Here is a 10,207-nt window from a genome sequence, read left to right as displayed (position 1 = left end):
TTGATTTTAATTTTGATTTCTAACAATAAAGTGAGGGAATCTTCCTGTTAATAAGAGGACATCGATACCGGCATTTCCTTTGCCAACAATAAACTTTGGAAGGAAATTTCCACAGCAGTCGTAACCTTACTTTTATTACTGTCCGATACAACGTTTATAAAATCCACAAGAAAAAACTTATTTAAGATCACTATATTTTACGCAGCTCTTTTGCGTACATCGTTAAAACGTCTAATGAGCTTTATTTCTCCGACGTTTGTGAGCGAGCGAGCGGGGTGTTTTGATGGTGTTTGTCTCCCTCCTATGTCCGAAATCAAGCAAACACCCTGCGCTTCTTCCACCGCCCCATCCTTCTTCTCGTTCACTGCACAGTAGTAAGTAGCACGGTAGGAAACGCAACTGTTTGTTTGCACAATTCAGCCAAATATATATGTAACGTAAACGCTCGGCAGTGCTTATGTTTATAGTGAAAAAGATATGTGGGACCAGATTGTATAGTCACGGTGGCCGAGAGGTTAAGGCGTTGGACTCGAAATCCAATGGGGTTTCCCCGCACAGGTTCGAATCCTGTTCGTGACGATAAAACTTTTGATTGCCACAAATTTCTTCTTATAAAACACGCTCACACTCAATCGTTCAGAAACTTGTCAAACTGGACCCAATTTATTGATTTAATACAATGTGTGTCCCCGAAGGGTTACCCACGATACCTAGTGCTAAATGACAGATTCTACACTCTGAGTGAAATCTGTGTTTAAACTGGGACACCTTGAAGACAAAAACAACGATAAACCGAGATTAGTAAAACGGATGCGACATTATTAAAAATAAATAAATAAGCAAACCACCGTTCGTTTTACGGTTGATAGTAAACTCACATTTCCTCTCGTCTCGCGTTGTTTGTGAATGGAATTCATTTGCTATGGTAAAAACCAACTGCTTTCATTTGCAACTCTAAACAGCTAGGTTTTGTGCCTTTTTATGGTTTTGGATGCAGTATCTTACAAGAATACAACTATACAATTGTTCTCTATATATTGATTTGTCTATATAAAATCACATTAAAATATACTTTTACGAATATACCCCTTCGCCGTGTAGAAAAATGGAATCGTCCGGTGGAGATAAAACTGACCGGCAGTACAGCTGACGTAGTTTTTGGGGCATTGTTCAGGAAGGTTAAACCGTGTAGTTGGCAGTGTGTACAGTTTTTTTTTAAAAAAAAAAACAGCGTTTTGGGGGCCGTAGTATTTAGGGATTAATACCTCGGACGTTTAACAATAAGTGTTGTTCGAACAACAGCAACGCTACTGGGGCTACAGATAGTTAAAAATAGACACACTAGTCGTATAACAAAGCATTTGGCCAGACTGCGCGCTAACAAGGCTAACAGTTCTTTATACTTACAAAAGGCACACAAAGGAAATGCGGTCGATTAGTTTAAAAGCATTAAAAAGAAGTGTCTATATGATCGAGTGGGTCTACTAAAAAAGGCTAGAAGTACAGGCAGCACATTAAGCTGTAATGTAACTTGCAGTCAGTGGAGTGGTATTTGTTAAAACAGGAACCTCAGATTGAACCAGGGATTCTGGATTTGTCAGCCTATTGGTATCTGATTTCGAAACATCGTTTTGAGTACTTGACAGCTACTTTGCAACGGATTCTACGTTAGCTAATTTTATGAGAAGAATGAAGCTGACATTATGGCGATAATCGCGAAAAACGAGATATCCAGACACTCGTATTCTGAAACTAAAATAAGGTAGCTAACTGGGAGCTAGCAAACATTTAGCGAATTGTTCCTTAGCGGAGCTATCTTGTCACCCTGCTAGTGTCAGCTGTAAAGAGTATAGTTGTCCTTCACCACTGTCACAAGCGTTTGTGTTAAGTTTAATGTGGGTTATCTAAGGCGCTGGTCCCCTGTGTTTTATGTTATAAACAGTTAAGATACGTGTTAGAAGTAGCAAGGCTGACAGGCTAACTAGTTAGCTAAGCTGAAGCTAACGGTTTTAGCTCCCCATTACATAGTAACGACAGTTATAGCTGCTGAGTTTGAGTGACAGGAAGAGAGACATCAGTGGTCCGTTTTTTCCACCCTCGACACTAATAATGGCAGCACCAACAAACGAGGCCTTGTTTTTGATAAAGGATGTGAAGCCTGGCTCGAAAAATTTGAATATCGTGTTCATCGTTTTGGAAATAGGTGAGTAGTTGGACTGTGAGGCTAAAGCGGTCTCTCCCTACATCAACTCGTGCTCCTTTTTCTTAAAGGGACCGGCAGCTTTGCTGTGAAAGCCATGAGAGATACAGCCTAAATACAGTGAGGCTTTGATTTAATACTGTTCTATGTGAAAGTTGAGAGTTGGCCTCTGGTAGAGCTATTTGTACCTTGAGTCTTTTTTTCTTTTTTTCTTTTTTTTTTTTGTTAGGTCGAGTAACCAAAACGAAAGATGGCCATGAGGTGCGCTCATGCAAGGTGGCAGACAAGAGCGGTAGCATAGCTATCTCCGTTTGGGATGAACTCGGCAGCCTTATTCAGCCAGGGGACATCATCAAGCTAACCAGAGGGTAAGACTGCGGATGTAGAAATCTTCAATGTTGCCAGAGAGATCGGTGTTTGCATATTTTGTATGTCTGCACCAGTTTAACCTGGTATTTCTCTGCTAGCTATGCATCTATATGGAAAGGCTGCCTGACCTTATACACTGGAAGAGGAGGAGATCTACAGAAGATTGGAGAGTAAGTAGATGGTCACACACATCTATTTATGTAATGCTCCGGTCCCTCTTGGAATTCTGCTTAGCGTATCACTCTGTTCCAGAGTCATGCTTTGTAAAATGTAATGGTAAAACATTTTTAGTTTTAGGCAGTTTTAAAACACAGTCAAGCATTTTAATGCATTTCACAAAATATGATTGGAGCATTTTTGAAGTTTATTTCTAAAGCGAATAAAATTTCATTTTATAAGTTTGCACACTGACCTCTACTACAGTACAGTTTGTGGTTGTTACAGTCTGGCTTTCCCTTGGCTGATAAAGTGTGAATAGTGGGGCATTTCTTCATAAGGATGAGTGCAATACAGCTGATGGCTGAAACGATCATACAAGATGATTAAATGTTCTCTAATATCTTTCCAGATTCTGTATGGTGTATTCAGAAGTGCCCAACTTCAGTGAACCAAACCCAGAGCTGCTAGCCCAAGCAAACCAGCAAAACAAGTCTGTGAGTACTCTTAGGAAACTGGCCAGCTGGTGCAGACCCCTCAAGAACACTTTGGTTGTCCTGTTCTCACGCAGATCTGTGCATTTCCCCAAATAAATCAAGCTAAACTATCTTCTGCAAGCTTTCTGCATGCCTCAGTCTAAGTGAAAATATATTTAAGGTGGCCTTCCTCTTTGTCTACCAGGGGAAGCCTGACCAGAATCAGAGGGGGAACTCTCCACCCAATCAGAATTCAGGTACATCTGCTCCACCAGGTCAGTGTATTTTCCTAATGCAAATTTTGAGTTAACCACAAGCTGACTGATGACTTGTGTGCATGTGTTATGTAATTGTACACTTTGATGCTAACATTGGGTTTGTTGTTGTAGTCACCTGCATTTACAAAGCTTTATGTCTGTACTGATGGAGCCTCAAAACCTCAGATTTCAGACAGGGACTGGCATAAGGCGAAGCAGCTAAAAGAAGTTCGTCTGTCATCAATTGAATTATTCACAAATGTGCTTAATAATCTTTTAAGGGATGAAAAGGCTGGCATTTCAAGGGTTATGTAATTTTCTCACTTAGTTTAGTTTTAACTAGAGTTAAAACACAACTTGGCGGTAAAATAAAGAAAATACACCAAACATGAGGTGGCAATCATGAGCTTGCTTCTAACAAATGACTCATGTTGTGATTTTAAAAGGAAGAAGGTGACATGTTAAAACAAAACACACTTCAGTCGCACCCACAAATGTGAGACAAAAAACAGAAATGAGTGAGGACTGACTCATGTTTCTAACCTGCAGGTAACGGTGCCATGCCGCCATATGCCAACAATAATCAACCACCTGGTGCACCCCGTGACCCCACGTTTGGGAACGTCGGGCGGCCCAATGGACGGTCGCCTGGCAACGGTGCCCCTTCGGTTACTGCTGCTGGAGCCCCACCAGCTACAAAGTCCTCAGTTACAATTAGCAACGGCAGGGACCCACGACGTGCCAAAAGATGAAATTGGGGGTTAGAAGGTGCAGGGGAGGGTGGTATGTGAGAAATCTATGGACGTCACCATTTACCCCCCTCTTACAGCTTTCCGACCTGTCTGCCCCGTCTTCATCACAGCCTGTGTTGGCTATAAAAAAACAAAAAAAACCAAACAACTGACTACTTGCAGAATTTCTTTCTTTTTTAATCCAGGCTAACATGATCAGATGTGTCGTCTGTCATCCGTAGTGCAGGTAGTGCTCTCATAAGCAGCACAGTGTGATTATGATCTACCACTTTATGCGTTTTCAGGGCTTCTTAGATAGTCGCGACCTGGTGTGGCTGAGGTGTGGGCAGCTTCCCAGCCTGCACCCTTCTTCTTCAAGTTGCCAGTTCTGTGCCAGTGTTACCCCCCCAACTCCCAAACAAACACCAACCTGAACCCTTGCCCTCTTCATGTTCTTTAAAACTATACACCCTACTTGAACACTTGATGCACTTTCTTCTCTTAATTTATGTCGAGGCTTAGCTGTCATTTAATTCAGGAAATCAGTTTCTGCTTTATTTAGTTTTTTTAGAGGAAAAAAAAAGGCCTTAAGTTGTGAAAATAAGTAGTTGAACTGACTGCCCACGTGAAACTCTTCAAACCAAACTGTTTTCTGAAGTGACTGTGTGAAAGGAAAGGTGTTAGTTTTGAGTTTTAATTATTGGTAGGTAGACTGATAGTAAACGGTTTCTTTTTTTCTTTTCAATAAGACATGTTTTGTTGTTTTCTTTCTCTTTTTTTCTTTGTTGGCCATCAACTGTACCTTTAGGGACCACTTAAATACTGGCAAAAACAGTTCACCAAATAAATTTTAGAGCAATTTTCTGTCACATTTGCTTTTCTGTAGTCTGTTTGAGAGCTTGAGTTACTCGTACTGTCGCTGATATATTCTTACACTGCAGTTTAAAGCCTACATGAGAAGTGTTCAGGGGCCTGAATGCACATCACCCCAAAAGACTCATCGTCCTGTAAACATGCTGCCACCTCTATTAAAGCTCCACACTGCCACCAACGGCAAAATAAACCTCCTTTCTGCTCATCATTGCACTCTACAGCACCATCTAGTGCCCAGATTGATAAATTGTTATTTTTGGACATGCCTTCGCATGATTTGCTTTGCCCAGACAATGGTTACTTTACCGTTTTACTTTTCTTTACTTCAGGTTTTTGGCGAGATTGCTCAAGCAGAAGTGGAACTGGAGTTTTATTGTTTAACTTCCTTTATCACAGTTGGGTTAGGACCCTTATGTCTGTACAAATGAAAGCATTTGCATTAAGAATTTTGTTTTGAAGCAATGTGTTGCTTTGACAAAACCCTGTCTTCATATCCTCTGTTGCACCAAGCACCTAAACGTTATGGCCTCAGGATGGCGCAATTTCCCAGTCTCACTTTTCTGACGCACTTGTGGTTTTTCTCTTTTTATTTTTATTTTTTTGTTTGATTCTTACTCTCTGTCAAAAGGTGAAAGGGCCTTTCACGTTAGTTTACGTACATGTAGACTTCAAGCTGCACAAAAACACCAGGACACCACCTTTGTCTTCTGTGTGCACAAGTGGAACAAAAGTGTAGTTGCCTGTAGAGGCCAGCTGTTTGATCCGTGTGCTGCTGGGACTACAAGAGATCCCTAAAGCAGCTGTAGGAGTGTTTTGTTTTGTTTTTGTTTTTTTTAGTCTAAACAGCTGGACTTCACGTCATATTTAAAGTAAGACAAATTTAGGGTATCAAACCTCATTGTAGGGTGAACTTAGATCCTGAGCACCTGCATAAAGATAAATTTAAATATGCCCGTCCCCGAATCATCGTCTTTCCACTGAATGTCTTTATTTTAATTTCAGCAAAGTGGGAAATGCACAAAATCCCCTTTGAATAAGCAGCTCTTAAATACATTAGCACTGCACATCCAACTTGTCTTTACTAAAATTGCAAATTTCATTTGCAAGAGTTTTTCCCCCCCGTGGAGAAAAATCTGTTGAGTTTAAATAACGTTTATTCAAATTTTTAAACTTCTGTTTTTGTGTGACCTTGAAAAAAAAAAAAGTTTCCAAACACACAGCACTTCTTCATAATCATTCTGTTTTTGCATCCAGTTCTAAAGGAAGATATCTGTCAGCACGACTGTTTGGCCTGTAAGAAGTAAATGGGTAAAATTTATCATTTAATTACTTTAGTATAAATGGCCGCTGTGGAGGATTTTATGTGTGGGGAAAAGCTGTGATTGGATAGGAATCTTCACCAGGATGATTTTTGGCCCCTGGGCCTTATGTTTGACACCCCTGCAATACACCATGCAAGTTAGATTGGCGTGCCAAGTACACTTTGATGTTAATGGGTAACGTTCCTTCCCCCCCATTAAAGTCTTCACAACACAATAAGATCCTGCAAATACAATCCCATCTCACAGATGACAAAAGTGAGAATCTGTCTGTCGTCTTTGATATCAGGCAGGTTTTTTTCAGTGTGGCTCAGTGTTCGGGTTAGTGAGTCTAGATTTCTGCTGCACATTCCCACTGTATCTTAGAGCATCTAAGTTGACCTGGTCCAGAATTGCAAAGTAAATCCAATCAAACAACCCATCAGTTTTAACATCCCTAATCCAAAAGATTATTTTTACAGCTCCTGATACACTAATCCTGTTCTCAATCAGAGGTCGAGGCTCATTTCAAATATTTAAAGCACTGTTTCAGAATTCATTTCTGTGTTGCTCATGTGTTGTAATCACTTGTTCATTTTACTGTAACTCTATATTTCTACTTTTATTTACCAAGATGTGTTTTTTTCTTAGTCTTTTTTTGCAATCATGTCACTGCTGAGCACCTTTCAAAGAACTATTTTTTAAAGTTATTTTATTATTTTTTTCAAAGAACCATATGTTCAAAACATGTTTATGATAAAAGCCGAGAGCTTGTGACACTGGAAGTTGACACACACATGAGAAGTGTGGCAGGAAATGTGATCTTAGACACTCGTGTTGACAAAGAATGTGATGAGCTGGGAACTTCCTCAGTGTTTCATCAGAAGTCTAGTAGCGTCGTGTGATTTGTCATATTTTAGATTTGTACCGACAGAAGCCGACATGAGGATTTCAACCTGTTACATCAATAAATTTTGAACATATCGACTAATTTAAAAAAATTTTGAACACATACAAAATCATTTGTATAGGATTCTAAACTGAGTCGGAAAAGGTGGAGCAATGTTGTGGTGTGTTTTGCTTCATTTTGTATTTTACCCCTCGGCCTGAAAGGCTATTGTCAAGTTTACTGGAAATCTTTTGAGCACAACAGCTCTAGAAGCAGGCCACGTAGGATTTTCTTAAGCCACACCATTGGTTTATTTACAAAGAAGGATCTCTTATCAGCCTCACATGCTGACAGCTTCACTGCATCTACTGACAATCTCTTTTGGGAATCTGGCAACCCTGATACAACTCATGTATAACCTGTAGCTATACCAGCATCACTGTGCACTCAGGTGCACGACATTCAAGGCTTTTCCCCAATCTGCAATCACTGAATTATCATCATGACGGTAACCCTTCTGCTGTCAGATTGCTGTAACTGTTCATATTTTCAGGCCAGGGCACAGGTTGATGGTTGCGGTAAAAGATGATCTGGCAACTCCTAAAGATCCTACTGTCGACAGGCTGAACGGTACCCCAGGCTTTTTTTCCTTATTTTCCCATTTTTTCTGTATATGGCTTACACGATCGCGATGCATGGAACAAAACAAAACAAACAGTGTTTTTTTATTTCACAGATTTCACAGACCACATCAACAAGTGGTTTCTGTTTCAATTTTGCCTCCAGTGTGACAGTAATCCCATGACACAGTGATTCACATCATGGGCCTGGGTTTGTTTTGGGGGAAGCACTGTGGTTTAGCAACAACAACAAAAAAAGACTATTAAAAATACTCTGTAATGATGTATTAAAAAGAAAAAACAACAACACATGAAGCTGTAAAAAGAAATAAATGACAGTGACGTTGTGCTATATGCTTGCAGCTATGTGTAAATGTAAATGGGACTGGAAACAGACTTCCTTCATGTTTGGATTCTTGAGCAAATCAAAGTCTGTGTGTGTGACGCAAACAGGAAAATGGACCTGGTGGGAGGGGTCTAGAGGGATACATCATTTAGGAGACAAATGCCTTTGTGTGACACATTCAGTGCGTCCCGCTGAGAAGACATCACAATGACTGGTGAGTTTTTTCATCCTCCTTTCATCAACTTAAATCTGTTTGGGAAAAGTCTTTGTAATAATTTAATGCTTTCTTTTCTTTTTTTCTTTTTTGTCCTCAGAACCAAACGCATCATTGTCCTGGGAGGATTTTGGTGCCATTTACGATGCTCTGAACTTTAGCTATAATTACACAGACTTTTTACTTGACCCCGCCACCCAGCCCTGTAACTTTCACACCATCTCAGATACTGTGATGATCGTTGTCAGTGTCTTTTATGTCCTCATCTTTGTGATGGCACTTCCCGGTAACGTGGTGGTGGGGCTGGTGATCAGCTTAAGCAAGCAACCTTTGACCCCTTCTGACCTCTACCTCCTCCACCTGGCGATCGCAGACCTCTTGCTCGCCATCACCCTCCCGTTCTGGGCCACCTCGGTTACTCGGGGCTGGGTATTTGGAGAAGCCATGTGCAAAATAGTCACTGTCCTCCAAGAGGTGAGCTTCTACTCAACCATTCTCTTCTTGACTTGCATCAGTGTGGACCGGTACACTGTGATTGTGCGCGCCATGGAGGTTCGTAGGACTAATCGACAGCTGGTCAGCTGGGGAGTTTGTGCCGCCGTCTGGATTGTCGGAGCGCTTCTGTCCCTCCCGGGCTTGTTCAGCTCCACTTTCACCTCTTACAACTCTAGTCACGTACTGTGCACTGAAAAATACGATCCCAGCACTGCTGATGAGTGGCGACTGGCCACCAGAATTCTCCGCCACACTTTGGGTTTTTTCATCCCCCTGGCCATCATGCTGCCCTGCTACGGAATCACCATCCATCGCCTCCTTCACATCCGTGGGGGGTTTCAACGCCAGCGAGCCATGAAAGTTATCATATTCGTGGTCCTCGCTTTCCTGCTTTGTTGGACGCCGTACCACCTAGTAGTGATAGTGGACACATTTTTCAGGGCAAAGATAGTAGAGTATCAGTGCCCAGCGAGGACAGCAGTGGACCAGGCCATGTTTGTCACCCAGAGTCTGGCCCTGCTTCACAGCTGTTTAAACCCAGTGCTGTACGCTTTCCTGGGAGAGAAATTCAGAAGGAGGCTACGGCAGTTAATGGCAAAGATAGGAATCATTGAAAGATCGTCAACATCAAGAAGCAGCAGATTTTCGCTGTCATCGGAGCTCACGCCTACAATCATGTGAGAACACCAGAGACACTTGAAACTACTCAGATCAGCTGATCAGGGAGATTTAATGTGGGGATTAAAGTGTGGAAAACTGCTAGTTTTGATAATCCTCATATTTGTACTGCAGCTAATATTTGTCAAAGAAAGACTTCAAAATATTTTTAAATAATTTGTGTAATAATATTATTAGTGTACATACTTTTTAAGACTTTAGATTCTATTTTATTATTATTTAACTTTGATTTGCTGCACACACTTTTTTGTTAAATTCGCCCCGTCATCTTCAATGACGATTCTGAAGAAAGAGAAAATAAAAAATGTCGCGTTTCAACACGACATCGCAGCATTACAACATTAACACTGAGCCCTTGCCAGTGAACTCTGAGTTGCAACAATTCGGCGGTAGATTGCGAAACATCAGTTCATCAATTACATAACATTGAGTTATTTTTATAGAAATGCATTCACATTTTTGTATCTGTATATGGTTGCCATCAACGTCTGTATATATGAGAAATGAATAAAACCATCCACTTTGCTCCTTTGTTTGTGATTGATATGACACCGCAGAGTCATTGGAGGTTTACGTGTTCATTGATCAGCTGAGACACCACAGTC

The 10,207-nt window shown here is 40.9% G+C and overlaps 2 protein-coding genes and 1 non-coding gene across 3 annotated transcripts; all 3 read left to right on the top strand.

The window, feature by feature from the left end:
- Nucleotides 1-497: 497 nt before the first annotated feature.
- trnas-cga (transfer RNA serine (anticodon CGA)) lies at nucleotides 498-579 on the top strand. The gene has a single exon. It is a non-coding gene; the product is annotated as a tRNA-Ser (tRNA).
- Nucleotides 580-1,142: 563 nt separating this feature from the next.
- Nucleotides 1,143-5,058, top strand: nabp1a (nucleic acid binding protein 1a). Its single transcript, XM_026145072.1, has 6 exons — nucleotides 1,143-2,203; nucleotides 2,430-2,568; nucleotides 2,668-2,739; nucleotides 3,138-3,222; nucleotides 3,407-3,476; nucleotides 4,008-5,058. Exons 1-6 carry the CDS (start codon nucleotides 2,110-2,112, stop codon nucleotides 4,208-4,210), a joined length of 663 nt encoding a protein of 220 aa, XP_026000857.1. The 5' UTR covers nucleotides 1,143-2,109; the 3' UTR covers nucleotides 4,211-5,058.
- Nucleotides 5,059-5,332: 274 nt separating this feature from the next.
- Nucleotides 5,333-10,115, top strand: cxcr1 (chemokine (C-X-C motif) receptor 1). The gene is made up of 2 exons (XM_026145070.1): nucleotides 5,333-8,429; nucleotides 8,530-10,115. The coding sequence occupies exons 1-2, from the start codon at nucleotides 8,423-8,425 to the stop codon at nucleotides 9,603-9,605; spliced, it is 1,083 nt and encodes a 360-aa protein (XP_026000855.1). The 5' UTR covers nucleotides 5,333-8,422; the 3' UTR covers nucleotides 9,606-10,115.
- The last annotated feature ends 92 nt before the right edge of the window (nucleotides 10,116-10,207 follow it).

The sequence above is a fragment of the Astatotilapia calliptera genome, chromosome 16 (assembly GCF_900246225.1).
Source record: "Astatotilapia calliptera chromosome 16, fAstCal1.2, whole genome shotgun sequence".
In the NCBI taxonomy this organism is placed as follows: Eukaryota; Metazoa; Chordata; class Actinopteri; order Cichliformes; family Cichlidae; genus Astatotilapia; species Astatotilapia calliptera.
The sequence above is the reverse complement of the archived record's forward strand: the minus strand, read 5'-3'. Positions and strand labels throughout refer to the sequence as shown.